This window comes from Biomphalaria glabrata, chromosome 6 (genome assembly GCF_947242115.1).
Source record: "Biomphalaria glabrata chromosome 6, xgBioGlab47.1, whole genome shotgun sequence".
Lineage (NCBI taxonomy): Eukaryota > Metazoa > Mollusca > Gastropoda > Planorbidae > Biomphalaria > Biomphalaria glabrata.
The window spans coordinates 28,550,745-28,573,388 of NC_074716.1; the positions used below are offsets into that span (position 1 = coordinate 28,550,745).

Consider the following 22,644-nt stretch of genomic DNA (forward strand, 5'->3'; position numbering starts at 1 on the left):
ATAAAGTACCAGGTAAAGGTCAAGTAAACACAAATAAAGTACCAGGTAAAGGTCAAGTAAACACAATAAAAGTACCAGGTAAAGGTCAAGTAAAAAAAGTAACAGGTAAAGGTCAAGTAAACACAAATAAAGTACCAGGTAAAGGTTAAGTAGACACAAATAAAGTACCAGGTAAAGGTCAAGTAAAGAAAAAATAAAGTACTTCTTTCAGATCCTGCGATCTATCGAGCAGGTGATGTAAAAGGCATCTGTTTCTTTGGTCAACGGTTAACGTTGGTTAAGAGTGGCCAACGCAACGACCAACCACCTTAACTTTACCCCATCTAATGTAATAGACCCATTTGAGTTAGGTGGATTCATGGACACCCTAAAAATTCCAAAATTCAAAATCTAGTCTTACCGAGATTCGAATCCGAGACCACTGGATTCGGAAGCAAAGCGTTTTATCACTCAGTCACCACTCCCGTAAAGGTGAATATATCTACCCAAAATAGGGAAAGTTGAAAATAGTTTTTATTGGCCTCTGGGATCTACATTTTCAGAAGGATTGCAAAAAACCTTTCCCGCTGTCTCCGCGTAGATCAGTGTTTCTCAATCTTTTTATTAGAGATGTTTTCCTCTCTGGACTTTGGCGTCCAATCTTAGTCTTTTAAAACCCATCTTGGGAATATGACGCAGTCCAGGGCTTGATTACCTGGGAGAGATACTTTTATGTGCTTACTTCTGATGTAACCATGATGAAGAAACAGTGGATGTTTTTGGTTGTATAGGCCTCTACAAGAAAGAGGCCTCCACGAAAGAGATTAAAATATATCGGAATTTCGACAGTGTTTCCACGAACTACTGGACTATATAACTAGTAGACTCCAAGTGAATTAGACCCTCTAAAAAAAAGCAGTGTTCTGCTAAATACTCAAAATGTGCAAAGGGTTCCGTTAAGGAAAAAGTGTAGGAGCCACTGTTCTAAGACTTAAAAGAGAAGTCGAAACTCCAAATTCAAAAAGACGCCAACAATCAAAACGACATTTGTTTATTCCTAGGAAATAATCCTGTGTAGCTCCTGGGCCCTATGACAGAAAGAAACGCTAGTGAAAGCAGCCATTAACTAATTTGTTTAGTTATATTTCGGTGGCCAGAGGCGTAGGTAAATAGGAGTTGACATTAAGTTCTTCTGTCGCCCCAGGAAGTGTCGAAGATACGTCAGACGAAAGTAAATCATTCGTTTGTTGAGAAACAAGTAAAAAAAAAGGAAAGAAAGACAACAAAGTTTGTTTCATGAATAGAGTTTCAGGTGTGTGTCTGAGATTGTGTGTGTGAGAGAGAGAGAGAGAGAGAGAGACAGACAGATAGAGAACAAGAGAGAGAGAGAGAGAGACAATGAGAGCGGGTAAATGAGTGAGTGTGTTTATTTAAGAAACTTTTATTTTTATGAGGAGCTAAACCAGAAACGAATTGCTTGCCACAATGAATGACCGTGCTTCACATTTTATTCGTCTCGTTTTATTCTAATGTGTATTTTTGTTGCTTCTAATGTAATGTTGCTGTCCAACTGTCCAGATGAAGCAATGGCTAAGACGTTTTGTCAGCAGTCAAAGTGCCGCCCTGTAGACTCTAAATCCTAGGGAAGGACTTCTTTAAGAGGCAATGAATTAGAGGTTGGCCATTCAGTAATTGCTTTGTCCAAAGTTCAACCATCAAAAAATGATCATTGAAGCACAGCAGTTATTCCAGGCTCACACTGAGCTAGACCTCCGTAATAGTTGTTCATTGAATACTTTAAAATATTTACAATATCTCATATCATCTGTCCTTGATTTTCCTCGTAGGGGTGCTCTGGGGGCTCACGTAACCTTGAAAGAAGGCCAGAAAAGTTCGCCTCCGTTAGAAAGGATTGTATCCAACGACCAGGCGGGGACCGGGAACTCTTTGTTAAGGTTGGTTGTACAAGTTTATATAGGGGATGGTATAACTAACCGGGTTCCTAATCTCAACAGATTAATGTAGTAATCAAAGAACGACAGCAAATAAAGTTGCATATTAACCGGACTTTAAACAAGAGGTCAGAGATCGTTGAGTAATAACAATAGTTAATGCTAAATACAAATACTTAATATTCAGAATATATACAAACCATGTCATAGTAATGTATTATTGATTGTAGTGTAGTTGTGGAATTAGATAGACTAAAAAAGAGCAGAAAACACTGCGTCTTCCAAACTACGTTGGGTGAACTGTTTTTAAAAATCTCACTCGGTGAGAAGATGGAACAAATAGCCTGTTCCAACCACAGCTAATGCCTAGTCATTCCTTTCATTTCATCAGATGATCCATAGTCTCTTAGCGACTGAAGGAGGTCATAATTTTTTTAATCATTTATTTATAAAACTCTGCCTATGGATGTAAATCAGATATCATTGACACTTTAAATAGTCTTTCTATGTTTTACAATGAAAAAAAATTAAAAAAAATTAATGTTGCACTTCTATGGAAAGAAAGCGCTTACAACTTTCAGTCTAAAAACAAAACAGCTCAATTTCATAATATAAAAATAAGCCTGTGCACAGTGGCGTAGCATCCATGGCGCAAAGGCATTTAATGAACCCGGGCCCACGAACATTTAGGGGCCCACACCCGATGGCGTAACAACCAATGGGCCAGGGCTGGATTTAACTATATGCTATAAGCTATAGGGTTAGGGCCCCCCAAGAAATATTTAGTAGATACATAGGCTATAATACCTGAACTAATATAAATATAACAACGAAAATTTCTTAGCAGTACATACATTTTTATGAAAACAACAACAAAAAACCACAACCCCTTACATCGACCCACAGATACAAAGCGATATAAAAGACCTGTTGGGCAATGCAGTTTTACCAAAATACTAAAAGAGATCCAATCTTCACCATTTCTATCTAATATGGATGACGACACTCAAGAAATATTCTGATTAGATTATTATTATTTTCTGAAATAGTTTTGTGAGCTCCATTGACGAACTACCCAAAGAAATTGTAATCAGAGAGTCATTTGTGGATTTTCATATTTGTGATAACCAGAAGTCTGGAGAATTGACTAAAGAAATACTCCAAGAAATACAAAATCACCATCTTTCTTTACTTGCGAGGCCAAGACAATGATGGTTTTCCAATATGAGCTGAAAGTACAATAGCCGCTTGCGCATTATGTTCACTGTGCTAAACAGTACTTACACATGTTCTTCAATGATTCTATTAGCTGTGTTCATGAAGCATGTCTTTTAGTAAATGTACCGATACATACAAAATACTCGATTTTATTTGTCTCACATTAAAATTGTCATATGGGGAGGGGGAGGGGGGCCCATCAACATATTCTTGAACCCGGACCCACGGGTACCTTGCTACGCCACTGCCTATGCACCTAACTTTTGCAAGCTGTAAAATATCATGAGATCGGATTGTTCAAATATCTTTTCTAGTTTTTGAAATCCAGAATATGATAAAACACGAACGGAAGAACACGGACAGACGGAACACAAAAAAACGGACAGACGGAACACACAAAAACGGACAGACGGAACACACAAAAATGAATAGCGACATTTCCGTGTTCTGCTTTGTGTTGAAATAAATCTTGATTTCATTTTATTTGGATTTAAAAAACAACAACAACCTAGGTGGGTGTGTTTGCACTCAATGTGAACCGGAGCACATTAATATGTCTGGCCAATATTTTTTTTATATTCTGTTGCTATTAACCTGATCAACTTGCAGCCTTAACTTTTTTATTGGCGTTGTTCATCTGTTCCGACATTTGTGTTCATGCTTAGTTCTGGCTATAGCACGCGATGTTTAGATCACTTTGGACAGATTAGATTCTTCATGTCTATTTTTTTTTAAAGATATGTCATTTGGATGTAATCGCTCAGGAGAAAAACAAGTTTGTAATTCATGTACAATTTAAACAAAAAATACAATAAAACAAAAACGAAATCCTTCTCTCCAATCATGTTTGTTAACATTGTTTGTATTGTATCGTCTACATACGAAACAGTTTATCTTTTAGTTATGTGTTACAGTTATATTTTTATTTTTAATGAATTAGTTTTCAAGACGAATTAGTGTCTAACGATCTCTAACCTGTAGGTTTGCTGTTTTGTTTTTGTCTTAGAGCTTAATAGATTTATAAATACAAACATTGTCAAGTTGGTTTCTTTTTTTTTTTTACATTCACTCCAATGCTCAATTCTAAATTTTACCAATGAAAAATAAATCCAGACAAAATCAATACACATTAGAGAATAACGCAAATTGAGAAAACATTTAAATAGAGATGAAAAAAAAATGTAGTGCATGCTGATCAAGATGTGAGCGAGATCTCTGGGACAGATAAACTATTCAATGCTCTAAATTAACAGTTGAAGTAAAAATGGCATGTCTTCTTTATTTCAGTGTTGGCAAGTCTTTTGAGACTAAATGTTGACATTGTTTTTACGAATGTCTCATGTACAGGTCCAGTGATTGTGTTCTTGAAATAATGTCAGACACTTGACACAATCTGACACGACAGAAAATGTAAACATCTATCAATTATGTTTACTGAACAATTAGCCACCCAACTTTTTGTTTCTAATCAAGAAATTCACTTGTAAATATATAGGCCTGGTGGATAGAGCATTATTTTCTCTTCCCTCTAACTTCCATTTCATATTGTTGTCTACTAGTTTAGTAAGAGATTAGTAAGAGATTATGTCAATTTGGGTAGACAAATAAGTAGTGACGTAGTAAGACAGACGAATGACGTAGTAGACTAGGCGAACAAGAAGAACAATATGACGATAGCGTAGAAGAAGGTTCATTAGATTTATAGATACACTAGTCGACCCACGGCGTAGCATACGCCGCTATTTTGCAGGGCCGGCCTTAGGCCATTGCAACCTATGCGTCTGCAGTGGGCCCTGCACTTTCATAGGACCCGCGCTAATTCTAGGTGTAAATTATTAAATTAAACCATTTTATAACTTATATCAGATTTCCCGCGGCCTCCTGAAATGGTTTAATTTAATAATTTATACACCTTGAATCAGCGCGGGTCCTATGAAAGTGAGGATCCTATGAATCTATATATATAATTATCTTCTTCGCTCAAGAGTTTGGACGAGAAGAAGAAGTCAAGGAAAGATCACTCTTTTATTTCTGCGGATAGAGTTATCCCACGAACTTTACGAGCCCTGCGTGTAGCGAAGTCATACAGTGTATCATAAAAATTTTATTTCCTACATAGATAACGCTCAATAGCAAGAATTAATAAATGTCTATCTACAAGAATTGTTGAACTAAAGTAATTCTTCATTAGTTTGAGGTTAGAAGCTTCTTTCACCAGATTACACAATTACGGCTAATGCATAATGCCGTTTTATTTATCGCCCGTAGGATAGGCGTTTTCCATATTGAATGACACCCCAAAATGACAATTTTTGTCTATATATTTCATGAGATTTGTATGAGTTTTCAAAAGATTTTTAATAATTTCCGGAGATTTCCATGACTTTTTCATATATTTTGTTATTTCAGGAGATTTCCATGACTTTTTCATATATTTTGTTATTTCAGGAGATTTCCATGACTTTTTCATATATTTTGTTATTTCAGGAGATTTCCAGGAGCTCCTGGAAAATCAGGCGGCCGCGAGAAATCTGTTATAAGTTATAAAATGGTTTAATTTAATAATTTACACATATAATTAGTGTGGGTCCTATGAAAGTGTGGGGCCCACTGCGGTCGGATAGGTTGCTGTGGCCTATGGCCGTCCCTGCAAAATAGTGGCGTATGCTACCGCAATGCTACGCCGCGGTCGACTAGTTATATATATATAGAGAGAGAGATAGATAAGTAGCGACGGATAAGAAGACTAGCCAGATCTCCCAAATCTGAGTAAATGTATCACTTACAGTAGTAGAAAGTCTTGATCAAGCTTATAGATTGTTTACTGTAATGCAGACTAGGTAATGAAAAAGCAGTGAAGTTACACAAGATACAAGCCAAAACAATATGTAGTATAAACAATCGAGTCAATTTGTGGATAATACAATCCATAAACATTTATTTTTTATACTCTGTAAATATTTATTCCTAATCACAATTAGAAATGAACAGGTGAATGTTTGTTTTCAGAGACACAGTTGTAACTGAGCTGATTTGTAAAAAGGTAAAAAAAAACAACAACTAAAAAACTTTGTTTACTTTATCCCAATCTCTTTTGTTAAAAGGGCCGTAACCCTCCAAATTAATGTGATCGCCTTACCGAGCGTTCAGACTCTAATTGTCGTGGCCATATCCTGAGTAGCACCTGGAGGTCCACAGTGAAGATTCACAGCTGTTACAGAACAACGCCAGGATGTGAATGCTCATTGCCCACTCTCTCCCCCCCTCCCCCCAGGTTATGGTTCAGTAGTATCCACGTGGTGGGTCCATATTTCAACAGCAGATGTCAGAAATTGAGTGGATGTTAAATTGGATGAAAGCTAACGCTGGGGAGAGGGGGCGAAAGAGGAGACATCTTAAGAAGTTCCATTTTCGCTAAAAGCTAACAGAAGCAACATTTCAACAGACTCGGAGAAACAAAACCCCCGGATGTAACCGAGATCTCTTGTCTAAAAATAGACGATTTGTATTTATATTAGCTTTTAAACTGATGCGCCTTTTTCTTCTCTACCTGTGCCATGAGCATCACAGCGTGAGAGGTGGGTACAAAGTGGTTGATGCTCCAACAAATTATAGTCAGAAGGTCTGGAATATAAACTTCAGCAGGCCATGCATTATGTAACTTATAAATAACTAAATTTATCATTAATTATTTTTTTAATTGTTTTTTTCTACAGCAAAATATTCAAAGCTTTTTTTTTATTACAAAGATTACATCTTAGTACACTGAGACCCCAACTTTTACCCCATGATTCCTGAATACATAATCTGTTTTCGGTTATGTTTCTGTGGCAAAAGGTTATAATAATAATAATAATAATCTTTATTGAGGGTGTTGCGGCCAGCATACAATGACCAACCACCTTTTCTTTCCTCAGCTAACATCAGGTACCCAATAGTGTTAGGTAGACTCAGAGGCGTCCTTAAACCCCTATATCAAAATCCCAGTGTTTACCATGTATCGAGCCCTAGACCCCTCGGCCAATCGCTTTACCACTAGCCACCACGCCTCTATTACCCAAATAACAATGAAATGTGTGAACTGGTAAAATCACAGGGTACATTATAAGTCTCCGATGTTGCGATTGACAGTATGTATGCCACGGTGTTAAAGTGTCAACTTCTAAGGTAAGAGGACCGGCCGTCACTATGGCATTTCGACTTCATTCGATATTCTTATGTCAGCTCGGGTAGACACGTGGTCTGTAGAACAGTCTATTGATACGCTATTCTTATGTCAGCTCGGGTAGACACGTGGTCTGTAGAACAGTCTATTGATACGATATTCTTATGTCAGCTCGGGTAGACACGTGGTCTGTAGAACAGTCTATTGATACGCTATTCTTATGTCAGCTCTCGGGTAGACACGTGGTCTGTAGAACAGTCTATTGATACGCTATTCTTATGTCAGCTCGGGTAGACACGTGGTCTGTAGAACAGTGTATTGATACGATATTCTTATGTCAGCTCGGGTAGACACGAGGTCTGTAGAACAGTCTATTGATACGCTATTCTTATGTCAGCTCGGGTAGACACGTGGTCTGTAGAACAGTCTATTGATACGCTATTCTTATGTCAGCTCGGGTAGACACGTGGTCTGTAGAACAGTCTAGTGATACGCTATTCTTATGTCAGCTCGGGTAGACACGTGGTCTGTAGAACAGTCTATTGATACGCTATTCTTATGTCAGCTCTCGGGTAGACACGTGGTCTGTAGAACAGTCTATTGATACGCTATTCTTATGTCAGCTCTCGGGTAGACACGTGGTCTGTAGAACAGTCTATTGATACGCTATTCTTATGTCAGCTCTCGGGTAGACACGTGGTCTGTAGAACAGTCTAGTGATACGCTATTCTTATGTCAGCTCTCGGGTAGACACGTGGTCTGTAGAACAGTCTAGTGATACGCTATTCTTATGTCAGCTCTCGGGTAGACACGTGGTCTGTAGAACAGTCTAGTGATACGCTATTCTTATGTCAGCTCTCGGGTAGACACGTGGTCTGTAGAACAGTCTAGTGATACGCTATTCTTATGTCAGCTCGGGTAGACACGTGGTCTGTAGAACAGTCTATTGATACGCTATTCTTATGTCAGCTCTCGGGTAGACACGTGGTCTGTAGAACAGTCTATTGATACGCTATTCTTATGTCAGCTCTCGGGTAGACACGTGGTCTGTAGAACAGTCTATTGATACGCTATTCTTATGTCAGCTCTCGGGTAGACACGTGGTCTGTAGAACAGTCTATTGATACGCTATTCTTATGTCAGCTCTCGGGTAGACACGTGGTCTGTAGAACAGTCTAGTGATACGCTATTCTTATGTCAGCTCTCGGGTAGACACGTGGTCTGTAGAACAGTCTAGTGATACGCTATTCTTATGTCAGCTCGGGTAGACACGTGGTCTGTAGAACAGTCTATTGATACGCTATTCTTATGTCAGCTCTCGGGTAGACACGTGGTCTGTAGAACAGTCTAGTGATACGCTATTCTTATGTCAGCTCTCGGGTAGACACGTGGTCTGTAGAACAGTCTAGTGATACGCTATTCTTATGTCAGCTCTCGGGTAGACACGTGGTCTGTAGAACAGTCTAGTGATACGCTATTCTTATGTCAGCTCTCGGGTAGACACGTGGTCTGTAGAACAGTCTAGTGATACGCTATTCTTATGTCAGCTCTCGGGTAGACACGTGGTCTGTAGAACAGTCTAGTGATACGCTATTCTTATGTCAGCTCTCGGGTAGACACGTGGTCTGTAGAACAGTCTAGTGATACGCTATTCTTATGTCAGCTCTCGGGTAGACACGTGGTCTGTAGAACAGTCTAGTGATACGCTATTCTTATGTCAGCTCTCGGGTAGACACGTGGTCTGTAGAACAGTCTATTGATACGCTATTCTTATGTCAGCTCTCGGGTAGACACATGGTCTGTAGAACAGTCTATTGATACGCTATTCTTATGTCAGCTCGGGTAGACACGTGGTCTGTAGAACAGTCTATTGATACGCTATTCTTATGTCAGCTCTCGGGTAGACACGTGGTCTGTAGAACAGTCTATTGATACGCTATTCTTATGTCAGCTCTCGGGTAGACACGTGGTCTGTAGAACAGTCTATTGATACGCTATTCTTATGTCAGCTCTCGGGTAGACACGTGGTCTGTAGAACAGTCTAGTGATACGCTATTCTTATGTCAGCTCTCGGGTAGACACGTGGTCTGTAGAACAGTCTAGTGATACGCTATTCTTATGTCAGCTCTCGGGTAGACACGTGGTCTGTAGAACAGTCTAGTGATACGCTATTCTTATGTCAGCTCGGGTAGACACGTGGTCTGTAGAACAGTCTATTGATACGCTATTCTTATGTCAGCTCTCGGGTAGACACGTGGTCTGTAGAACAGTCTAGTGATACGCTATTCTTATGTCAGCTCTCGGGTAGACACGTGGTCTGTAGAACAGTCTAGTGATACGCTATTCTTATGTCAGCTCTCGGGTAGACACGTGGTCTGTAGAACAGTCTAGTGATACGCTATTCTTATGTCAGCTCTCGGGTAGACACGTGGTCTGTAGAACAGTCTAGTGATACGCTATTCTTATGTCAGCTCTCGGGTAGACACGTGGTCTGTAGAACAGTCTAGTGATACGCTATTCTTATGTCAGCTCGGGTAGACACGTGGTCTGTAGAACAGTCTATTGATACGCTATTCTTATGTCAGCTCTCGGGTAGACACGTGGTCTGTAGAACAGTCTATTGATACGCTATTCTTATGTCAGCTCTCGGGTAGACACGTGGTCTGTAGAACAGTCTATTGATACGCTATTCTTATGTCAGCTCTCGGGTAGACACGTGGTCTGTAGAACAGTCTAGTGATACGCTATTCTTATGTCAGCTCGGGTAGACACGTGGTCTGTAGAACAGTCTAGTGATACGCTATTCTTATGTCAGCTCTCGGGTAGACACGTGGTCTGTAGAACAGTCTATTGATACGCTATTCTTATGTCAGCTCTCGGGTAGACACGTGGTCTGTAGAACAGTCTATTGATACGCTATTCTTATGTCAGCTCTCGGGTAGACACGTGGTCTGTAGAACAGTCTAGTGATACGCTATTCTTATGTCAGCTCGGGTAGACACGTGGTCTGTAGAACAGTCTATTGATACGCTATTCTTATGTCAGCTCTCGGGTAGACACGTGGTCTGTAGAACAGTCTATTGATACGCTATTCTTATGTCAGCTCTCGGGTAGACACGTGGTCTGTAGAACAGTCTATTGATACGCTATTCTTATGTCAGCTCTCGGGTAGACACGTGGTCTGTAGAACAGTCTAGTGATACGCTATTCTTATGTCAGCTCTCGGGTAGACACGTGGTCTGTAGAACAGTCTAGTGATACGCTATTCTTATGTCAGCTCTCGGGTAGACACGTGGTCTGTAGAACAGTCTATTGATACGCTATTCTTATGTCAGCTCGGGTAGACACGTGGTCTGTAGAACAGTCTAGTGATACGCTATTCTTATGTCAGCTCGGGTAGACACGTGGTCTGTAGAACAGTCTATTGATACGCTATTCTTATGTCAGCTCTCGGGTAGACACGTGGTCTGTAGAACAGTCTATTGATACGCTATTCTTATGTCAGCTCTCGGGTAGACACGTGGTCTGTAGAACAGTCTATTGATACGCTATTCTTATGTCAGCTCTCGGGTAGACACGTGGTCTGTAGAACAGTCTAGTGATACGCTATTCTTATGTCAGCTCGGGTAGACACGTGGTCTGTAGAACAGTCTATTGATACGCTATTCTTATGTCAGCTCTCGGGTAGACACGTGGTCTGTAGAACAGTCTATTGATACGCTATTCTTATGTCAGCTCTCGGGTAGACACGTGGTCTGTAGAACAGTCTATTGATACGCTATTCTTATGTCAGCTCTCGGGTAGACACGTGGTCTGTAGAACAGTCTAGTGATACGCTATTCTTATGTCAGCTCTCGGGTAGACACGTGGTCTGTAGAACAGTCTAGTGATACGCTATTCTTATGTCAGCTCGGGTAGACACGTGGTCTGTAGAACAGTCTAGTGATACGCTATTCTTATGTCAGCTCTCGGGTAGACACGTGGTCTGTAGAACAGTCTAGTGATACGCTATTCTTATGTCAGCTCTCGGGTAGACACGTGGTCTGTAGAACAGTCTAGTGACTTCCATGGAATGTATTTGAAAAGTCGTCACCACAAAACGTCTAAAGTTTCAATCGAGCTTTCACTTTAAAAATGTGAATTCATTATCTTCCACAGAGCAAAACGCTACAAACATCTAGATGGCATAAGATTTGTGTGATAGACTTTGTTACTAGTAAACAAATATAATAGGCAATAGCTAGTCTATTTGGTTTCCGGTTGAGACCATTACGTCATCTCAAACGTCACGTCAAAGACAAATATCAAAACAATGTATTTCGACGTTCCATTCTTAAGATTGAACCGATGGTATTACATGAATTAATTTTTTAAAATTAACTAATTTGTAATTAATTAATTGTGTTTCATACAGAAAAAGAGAAATAAACCGTGCAGTATTGAGTGTATGTTTCTATTTATATAAGCTTTTTTATTAAAAGTATTTTTAAAAATATATTTTGCTTTTTAGTAAATCGTTTTTTTTTTAAATTTAAAAATTATTTTTTTTTAATGTTAAGAAAAAAGAGGACTAAATCAACAGATGCACCTGGGCTGCTCTAAACAGTGAAACCAGCCAGTGCCCAAGGGCTCTAAACTTGATGATGTTATCACAGCGACAAAACAAAGAGGTAAGAGTCACGCAGTTTGTATTTAGATTCAACGTGATGTAAACACGCGTGAAATGGACAAAGAGAGAGAGAGAGAGAGAGAGAGAGAGGCAGAAAGAAAATACAGAACAAAAGAAACAAACTTACAGGTGAAAAGACAAGACAGAAAGAGAGGGGGGGGGTAGAGATGAAGAGATAAATAAAGAGAGAGAAAGAGAGAGAGAGAGAGAGATATAAAGCGAGAAAGATAAAGAGCGAGATAAAGAGAGAGAGAGATAAAGAGAGATATAAAAATAGAGAGATAAAGAGGGGAGAGATAAATATAGAGATAAATATAGAGATAAAAATAGAGATAAAAAGAGAGAGATAAGAGAGAGATAAAGAGAGAGAGAGATAGATAAAGAGAGAGATGAAGAGGGAGAGATGAAGAGAGAGAGATAAAGAGAGAAATAAAACGAGATAAAGAGAGATAAAGAGAGAGAGAGATGGAGAGAATGAGGCTGACACAGAGTAAAACGTTTAGAGATAAAAAAAAAATAAAGAACAGATGTCTACATGGATAATAAGCTACTACAACTCTATACATGTAATTCAGATCTACTAAGAGTGCATAAGAGAGAGTGGAGAAAGTGTTCTGAAATCGCCGATAGAAATCCATCCACTGGTCTCGCCTATGCAAAGAATGAACCAAACTACGCTATCTACATTTATCAACTGACCAACTGGTTTTTAGTGTCAGAAACAACTTTCAGTCAATAAAATAACATATCAACCAAACGTTTTTCATCCTTAGTCACCTTGCTTTTAGAGGTTATGTTACTTAAGTTAGATGTGTCTATTTCAGCTATCATCAACTATTGGCATCAGCTATTTGAATCAGCCTTGTACAGTTAGACTCAGCTATTTGAATCAGCCTTGTACAGTTAGACTCAGCTATTTGAATCAGCCTTGAACAGTTAGACTCAGCTATTTGAATCAGCCTTGAACAGTTAGACTCAGCTATTTGAATCAGCCTTGAACAGTTAGACTCAGCTATTGGCTGTCACGATGAGCTATTTGCAACTAGCATAAGCTATTTCTTTGTTATCCTCGGCTCCCTTGATGTGATCACATTGAACAGTAAAATGTTGCTATGTTGAAGTAACCAACAGCTAACTTTACGCATCACAATTATTTGGGTTTCATTTCTTCTGTTCATTTTTTTGTCCCGAAACGATGTACAGTTGGTGAGTACACATTTTAAGGCGTTCTCTTGCTTCTTGTTATTACATAACTAAACCATTTTAGACTACCTTTAGACCAATTTAGAAATGTTTAAGACCAATATAAACTATATTTTTAGACCTTGTGGTATATAGGGCAAATGATGTAAAGGTCATATGTTTATGTGGCCTACGGTTAACGAGGGTTTCATGTGGCCAGCACAACGACCAACCGCCTTTACTTTACCCCAACTAATGCCAGGTACCCATTAGAGCTGTAGTTGCCCAATGATCCCGAAATTAGAAACCCCAGTCTTCACCAGGATTCTAATCTGGAACCCCCGGTTCGGAAGCCAAGCGCTTTACCACTCAGCCACCGCGCCTCCAGTAAATAATAGTGAGTAATGTAAAATATTTTTAGGTTAATCTAAAATAAATGAATAATTTAGAAAAGTTTTAAGACTATATAGAATAGTGACCAGTGATGAAAAAGTGAAAAAGTTTTAGGTCAATATTAAATGGCAACCAAAGTAGAAAAGTTTTAGGGCCAATATAAACAATTTTAGACCAATTTACAAAGGTTTTACGCCAATAAAGACTAATTTTAGACAAATATAAACTACTTTTTATACTAATACAGAAACATTTTAGGACACATTTAATTAGTTTTAGATTAATTCAAACAGTTTCAGTCTAATAGAAACTACATTTAAGCCAATTTAGAAATATTCTATCAATATAGGCAGTGGTTCTAAACCAATATAGACTAGTTTCAGAGCAAAAAGGAGTATGTTTAGATCAGTACATAGAAACATTTTAGACAATTTCTTTCACGGCAGACGTTACATCTTAGCCATTATCGGTGAAACGATATGCTCAATCGTCAACTATTAACAGAAAATATTTTGTAAGAAATGTTATGACTGAAAGGTTGAATTCTCTTACATGACCTACTCTGTCAGTGAGAAGTTAATTGCTTCCATCAGTCTAGCTCATTTTCAACTTGTGACAGTAAAACTAAGTTCATGGCCAGCAAATAATGATTGGTACAAGAAGATTTCTTTATAGTTATTAGATCTATTTCTTGAAGAAATCTTTCTTGGAAACTTTTAGTTTCTCTAGAACTTATAAAGAATCTAAGTCTCGAGGTTTAAGTTTATTTTGTGAGGGACTGCAAAGAAGTTAATGTCAATCTCCTATTTAAAAAAAAAAATCTGATCCGAGAAACTACAGACCAGTATCACTCACTAGCATCACTCACCAGTATCACTCACCAGCATCACTCACTAGCATCACTCACTAGCATCACTCACCAGTATCACTCACTAGCATCACTCATCAGTATCACTCACCAGCGTCACATGTAAAATAGTAGAATGCATAATATGTAACAATGTTCTTAATGAGCAAATAGACACAATTTTACTAGACTTTTCTAAGGCATTTGACTAAGTTCACCACCATAGCTGGCTTTAATAAACTCCTTGACATTGATGGATAATTAAATCAATGGGTTCAGGATTTCATGATAGGGAGATAAACTGTAAACATAAATGGCTCCAAAGCAACACCAATAACAGTAAACTCAGGTGAATCTCAATGAACAGTCTTAGGTCAACTACTATTTCTAATTAACATAAATGACCTATCAAATTGCATACGTTCAGGTACAAAAGCTATATTCTTGTTTGCAGACGATTGCATAATATATAGAACAATACAAAAAACACAAGAACCTGAAATTTTACAAACAGAATTAGAAGAATTACAAAAATGTTATTCAAAATGAAGAATGTATTTATACCTCGAAAAATGTCAATTATTAAGAGTAAGAAAAAAAACTGAAATTTAAAAAAAAACTACTTTTTCATGGTAAACTAATTACACAGACTAAAGGCTCAAAATATCTAGGAGTTAAAATAAATTTAAACAAGATTACAAAGCCGTTGCACCTAAACCTTTCAAGTCGCATCGAATGGTGAATAATATTTTTCATTTCTTTTATAGTTTTTGAGATCTGAGTGTGACAGACGGACAGACGGACATTTTGCACAAACCTAATTGCAGCTTTTCCCCTTACGGGGAGCGCTAAAAATTATCATGAAATCCCCATATTGATGAAATTATAAAAACAAATAAAACAAAGTATAAGAGTTTATTAAAAGAATGTTTTACAAATCAAACCAGAACATTGAACTAAAAGCTTTTTAACCTCACTGAGACCATAATTAGAATATTCATCCTCTGTTAGGAATCCTTCAACCCATGAAAACATATAGAAACTAAAACAAACAAAAACAGAGCAGTGAGATTTATAACAAAAGAATATTCCAATTTGATTAGAGGAACACCTTTAGTAATATCACTAAATTTAGGACAGAAGAATAAAAGTAAAGTATCAATAATAGATAAAGCAATGAACTATAATTTACAAATAGAAAAATGAAATACTCGGAAAGACAGAAAGACAGACACATTTCCTATTCCACACGCTAGTAAAAATCTGTACAAGTGCCCCTTCTTCCCTAGTGTCATTAGAGAATGGAATGGGTAGCCTGAATCAGCCAGGAAAACCAAAGACTTAGTAGAGTTTAAGTCACTGATTAACATGCATGACTAGATTGGCACAGGAAATGAGTTGGAAGTAATTATCTTTTAATTTAAAGTAACGTTCGTAACCTATAAGATAGCATCCTGAAAAGTTTACATTTCTTAAAGTGTTCAAGTATTCTGTACAATATAATCTGCATTGCGTTTTGTAAAATATTTTATAGACAGAACTTTCTTAAAAGTCTTGTTAAGAGTTAAGATTTTTAAAAGATTTTTTAAAATATAATTCTCCAAGAGTTTAAATTTTTATAAAGCTTAAGTCACCTCACTTACTCTGTCTGGTCAAAGCTGTACACATTACCTCTACCACACCCAATTTCGGATAAGCTGAAATTTTGCACAATTATTTCTTTACCTGACAAAACAAGGATTTATTTTAAAAAGTTCACCAATAATTAATTAACTATTAGTAAATAATTATTGTGTTTGGTATCTCAAACAATCGAAAACATTTATACTTTATTGATGTTGTGTGTGATGTCTTGTAGTTAGTGATGTGGTGTGTGATGTCTTGTAGTTAGTGATGTGGTGTGTGATGTCTTGTAGTTAGTGATGTTGTGTGTGATGTCTTGTAATTAGTGATGTGGTGTATGATGTCTTGTAGTTAGTGATGTGGTGTGTGATGTCTTGTAGTTAGTGTTGTTGGGTGTGATGTCTTGTAGTTAGTGATGTGGTGTGTGATGTCTTGTAGTTAGTGATGTGGTGTGTGATGTCTTGTAGTTAGTGATGTGGTGTGTGATGTCTTGTAGTTAGTGATGTGGTGTGTGATGTCTTGTAGTTAGTGATGTGGTGTGTGATGATCCTTCTGTCTTGTAGTTATTGATGTGGTGTGTGATGTCTTGTAGTTATTGATGTGTTGTGTGATTATCCTTCTGTCTTGTAGTTATTGATGTGGTGTGTGATGTCTTGTAGTTAGTGATGTGGTGTGTGATGTCTTGTAGTCAGTGATGTGGTGTGTGATGTCTTGTAGTTATTGATGTGGTGTGTGATGTCTTGTAGTTATTGATGTGGTGTGTGATGATCCTTCTGTCTTGTAGTTATTGATGTGGTGTGTAATGATACTTCTGTCTTGTAGTTACTGATGTGTTGTGTAATAATACTTCTGTCTTGTAGTTAGTGATGTGGCGTGTGATGATCCTTCTGTCTTGTAGTTATTGATGTGGTTTGTGATGATACTTCTGTCTTGTAGTTAGTGATGTGGTATGTGATGTCTTGTAGTTATTGATGTGGTGTGTGATGATCCTTCTGTCTTGCAGTTATTGATGTGGTGTGTGATGGTCCTTCTGTCTTGTAGTTATTGATGTGGTGTGTGATGGTTGTAGTTATTGATGTGGTGTGTGATGATCCTTCTGTCTTGTAGTTATTGATGTGGTGTGTGATGATCCTTCTGTCTTGTAGATAGTGATGTGGTGCGTGATGTCTTGTAGTTATTAATGTGGTGTGTGATGGTCCTTGTCCTTCTGTCTTGTAGTTAGTGATGTGGTGTGTGATGATCCTTCTTTCTTGTAGTTATTGATGTGGTGTGTGATGTCTTGTAGTTATTGATGTGATGTGTAATGATCCTTCTGTCTTGTAGTTAGTGATGTGGTGTGTGATGATCCTTCTGTCTTGTAGTTATTGATGTGGTGTGTGATGATCCTTCTGTCTTGTAGTTATTGATGTGGAGTTCTATGATCCTTCTGTCTTGTAGTTATTGATGTGGTGTGTTATGGTCTTTCTGTCTTGTAGTTAGTGATGTGGTGTGTGATGATCCTTCTTTCTTGTAGTTTGTGATGTGGTGTGTGATGATCCTTCTGTCATGTAGTTAGTGATGTGGTGTGTGATGTCTTGTAGTTATTGATGTGATGTGTAATGATCCTTCTGTCTTGTAGTTAGTGATGTGGTGTGTGATGATCCTTCTGTCTTGTAGTTATTGATGTGGTGTGTGATGATCCTTCTGTCTTGTAGTTATTGATAAGCTGTGTGATGATCCTTCTGTCTTGTAGTTAGTGATGTGGTGTGTGATGTCTTGTAGTTATTGATGTGATGTGTAATGATCCTTCTGTCTTGTAGTTAGTGATGTGGTGTGTGATGATCCTTCTGTCTTGTAGTTATTGATGTGGTGTGTGATGATCCTTCTGTCTTGTAGTTATTGATAAGCTGTGTGATGATCCTTCTGTCTTGTAGTTAGTGATGTGGTGTGTGATGTCTTGCAGTTAGTGATGTGGTGTGTGATGTTTTGTAGTTAGTGATGTGGTGTGTCATGTCTTGTAGTTAGTGATGTGGTGTGTGATGATCCTTCTGTCTTGCAGTTATTGATGCCTGTCTGACTTCGACAGATTACTCTGGAGATGTCTGGGTTTCTTGTGCGGGTGTATTGAAATGAGACTAACTAACAAGAACATAGACTCACACAAATAACAAGTGAAGAAACTAAGTCCAAACAGGTAGACAATTCACTAATCGCGTTCACATTCCGTCACTTATGGTGCGTCTCTAAACAAACTACTAATACTAACTAAGAGTCTTCTAGGTGGTATAAGCCAAATTAGCCAGCACTATACTTTATAGTTCGCCGCTTTAAAGTTTGAAGGTAATAATAGATAGTTATAAGGCCGTCTATTTTCATAAGCGATCCGCTGGCAAATATATATATAAATATATATATATATATATATATATATATATATATATATATATATATATATATATATATATATACATATATGTATATATATATATATATAGAGAGAGAGAGTGAGAGAGAGAGAGAGAGAGAGAGTGAGAGAGAGAGAGAGTGAGAGATAGAGAGAGAGAGAGAGATGTATTTACAGAGAAATCACCCATATCCCCCCTTCTTTTTCCCATTATCCTTAAGCAACTGGTCCAGACAAGTGATAGGGTCATAGTGCATTGAGAAAGAGATAGGGTCATAGTGCATTGAGAAAGAGATAGGGTCATAGTGCATTGAGAAAGAGATAGGGTCATAGTGCATTGAGAAAGAGATAGGGTCATAGTGCATGGAGAAAGAGATAGGGTCATAGTGCATTGAGAAAGAGATAGGGTCATAGTGCATTGAGAAAAAGATAGGGTCATAGTGCATTGAGAAAGAGATAGGGTCATAGTGCATTGAGAAAAAGATAGGGTCATAGTGCATTGAGAAAGAGATAGGGTCATAGTGCATTGAGAAAGAGATAGGGTCATAGTGTATTGAGAAAGCTAAAAGCATGAAATTGAGCAAAACAAAAAAATTGTTAAAAATATTTCTAAACAGACAGATTTATTGTTGTTAAGTCTAATTCTATTAACAAATGTAAATACTTGACTGATCGAAGCTAAATTATACAACTATGCTTCATATGAACATTTTTATAGTAAGTAATTTTTTTGTTTTTCTTGTTGTTTTTTAATTCCTACATGTGCTTCTGTTTCTTATCTACATACTTACAACACGGTGAATGATCAGAGCTAGTAGTCTTTAAAAGTGGTGAAAGATTCAAACTATTAAATAGCGGTTAATGATTCAAACTGGGAAATAGCAGTAAATGATTCAAACTATTCAAAAGCAGTAAATTCTTTTTTTTTAACAGCGATGAAAGATTCAAACTATGGCTACCTTTTTCTAAGTTCATTAATTTCAAATTTAATTAAAATCCGTTGCGCGGTTTAATTACGAAAAGGAGTGCTTATTTTTCTAATTTATTTTCTTTGAGCTCAGTAAAACAAGTTACCCTTGTTACCATGTCAACTTTTATAAACTTACCAGTGTTAGGCGCATAATCTCCAATATAACGTTTTGTGATGTATCTCACGGCAAATGCTGAAACAACATCAAATACAATTTATTATAAATCATTAAACATTTATTTATAACTTACTATAATACCTAGAGATTTATAATTTATATTGAAACGCATGATAAGTAAATTAATAAATACCATAAAATGTTCTTATTTGCAAAATACACCTATTGTTTTTAATTTGAAATGTTTTACATTCACGTATTCATATTCATATATTTTTTTTTTATTTCAGAGGAAAACGGTGACTGTGGGCGTTTTACCATCATGAGCCTCTCTAGAAATGTAGGCTGCTTTGTTTCGTTCAAATAATGAAATTCAATTACCTATCAGTTCAACAGAGAAGATTGTTGAACAAAAAAAAGGGGGTGGGGGCAAGATAGGTATGAGTCCTGTGGTACGTTAGTTGTAGTAGTATAAGCAATTCTAGCGGAAAGCTCACAGAGACATTTCAAGAGAAATCTCATGACATGATGTGCACGGACCCAAGGGATGGAATTGACTCTTCATTGATCTCAGACACAGACAACTTGTTACACTACATTTTAGAACACTAAGACTTGTCCAATAAAAACTTATGAAAATCACTATGAAATGCTAGCTCTCGTGTTTATGTTTGTATCACAGCGACTTGAGCCCATAACAGGTTTGTTAACAACGCTTCATACATTAAATTATCTATTTTTATAATTCTCTTCATGGCTCAAGGGTTTGGACAAAAAGGAAAGGAAAGATCACTATTTTTTTTTTGCAAGTCGGACTAGAGTTACCCTATGAAAAAAAAAAGGGGGGGGGGGACAAGTAGTATTCACCCGTCGTAAATAGTAGGGCCGGACTTAACCGTGTCACCAAGAAGTCATGGAAAGATCACTCTTTTTTATTTCTACCCCACGTAGTTTTTTAGCGGCGAAAAAAAGAGGGGAGGGGGAGGAAAACAAAAAATCCACTCTGTATTCACCCATCACTAAATAGCAGGGCCGGACTCAAACGAATTTCGCGGGGCCCAGTTTGGGTAGGAATACGGATAATAAGTGAAATTTAAGAGTTTGTATTAGAAAATAAATTATTCTTTACATTTTATTCATCGAAGTCATACAGTATATCAAAAAAAAATTATTTCCTACATAGATCACGCTTAACAGCAAAAATTACCAAATGTTTCAATATATCTAAGAGAATTGTTGACCTCAAGTAATTCTTCATTAGTTTGAGGTTCGAGAAGCTTCTTTCACTAGATTCCACAATTAAGAGTATTGCATAACGCCATTTTTTTTGCGCGTACGATGGGCGTTTTCCATATTGAATGACACCCCAAAATGACAATTTTTGTCTATATATTTCAGGAGATTTGTATGAGTTTTCTAAAGATTTTAATAATTTCCGGATATTTCCAGAACTTTTTCGTATATTTTGCAATTTCTGGAGATTTCCAGGAGCTCCTGGTAAATCGACAGGAGGCCGCGGGAAATCTGTTACAAGTTATAAAATGGTTAAATTTAATAATTTATACAGCTAGAATTAGCGCGGGTCCTATGAAAGTGCGAGTCCTATGAAAGAGCGGGGCCCAATGCTGTCGCATAGGTTGCAGTGCCTTATGGTCGGCCCTGCAAAATACCGGCGTATGCTACCCCGCCGGTCGACAAGTTATTATTATTACTGAAAAGAGAGGCGCCAAAGTATTCTATTTTTTTATACTTTGCATCGTAGTTATAAATCCATATTGATTATACATTTGCTATGTGCCCTTACATTTTTTATTTATTTATTCATTCTTTGCGTTTAAGACGTCTTGGAAATGCCACTGTGCAGCTCAGACTGCAAGATTTATACATATCCAATGCAAGAACAAGATCTTCGTTAGTGAGAGAAGAGGGTACCTTACAGATTTACGTGTGATCATAACGAGGAGGTCTTTGTTTTTTTTGTCTGTCAGTAATCTGAGATTTCCTTCAGGATGAACTGATCCATGTTCTATCAACTTGAATATTTTCTCCTGTATTTGAGGCGACGATTTCATAATGGACACCAACCGTAAACAAACAACATTTAGTCACGTGATAATATTGAAAAAATAAAATTATATTTTTGTGTTTCCCTGAACAGCGCTAAGTAATCCGCGCAAGGCTTAAAAAAACAGGGTTACAAAGACAGTTTGTGTGGAAACACAAACTCAAAATCGGCCCCGAAGTGGTCCACCCTGGCAGGTAAAAAGGCAGGTTTCAATATTTTCAGAAAGATTATATTATCAGAATGAAATTTTATCACAGGCATATGACGGAGAAGAATGGAGAAGGAAGGTTGACAGATCTTGTGTGGTGCCCATGCGGTCCAGCAGACCTAGCGATAGGTGAAAGTGAAGGTGAAGTTAGATGTGAACGGTACTGGCGACGGGACGTTTTGGCGCGAGATATCATTTGACGATAATTTAATAAGCACCTAGCTTTTATAACAATGTTTATTTCACCATAATATTGTATGTATAGTATGAATTCTAACACCGTTCAGCGAATTGTTTTTTTTTTTTATAATTATAAAGGTTATAAATTATAAAGGTTTTTCTTATTTCATGACTATAGGCCTATAATAAGTCAGATTCCTGAATGGTAATGACATGCTATATGTGAGTTCTGCTAATCACACTGGGTAACATTTTTGGATTTCTTTCCAAAAGATTTTGTTTTTTATTTGACATTAGTGTAATATACGAACTAGCGAAATGTCACACTTTAATATAACAAAAACGATGTTAACATCTAAAGCTCTATTACGCTGAATGACGACAATAACTCCACACATAGTAAAGATCAAGAGACGGAATGTGGTCAGTACAAACTCTAACGAGAAAAGATACATTTTTAGAAATTGGGTGGGGGTGATTTGGATGGTACATTCGTATTGACGCAGTTAGAATTAAACAAATGAAGACAAGACCAGCACCGAGCACTGGTCGTTGGTGTCATGCGTCTGGCGATCATCTCCTTGGGAATGGTCATTACATGTGAAACCTATCCCGCCCCCTCTCTTCTGCTCACAGTTCACTCCTTGTATATACTCTTTCCTCCACCCCTCCCCTCTCTCACGCGATTTTTG

At 37.4% G+C, this 22,644-nt stretch overlaps 1 protein-coding gene and 1 long non-coding RNA gene across 2 annotated transcripts in view; one reads left to right on the forward strand and one right to left on the reverse strand.

Annotated features, from left to right (window-relative positions):
- Nucleotides 1–22,644, reverse strand: part of LOC106068022 (ras-related and estrogen-regulated growth inhibitor-like) — an 88,421-nt gene that overhangs the window by 46,704 nt on the left and 19,073 nt on the right. The window contains exon 2 of the mRNA XM_013227310.2: nt 19,518–19,574. Within this exon, the coding sequence (XP_013082764.1) occupies nt 19,518–19,574 (57 nt within the window). The remainder of the gene's footprint in view (nt 1–19,517; nt 19,575–22,644) is intronic.
- Nucleotides 12,746–20,125, forward strand: LOC129926932 (uncharacterized). Its single transcript, XR_008778637.1, has 3 exons — nt 12,746–13,189; nt 18,094–18,201; nt 19,790–20,125. It is a non-coding gene; the product is annotated as an uncharacterized LOC129926932 (long non-coding RNA).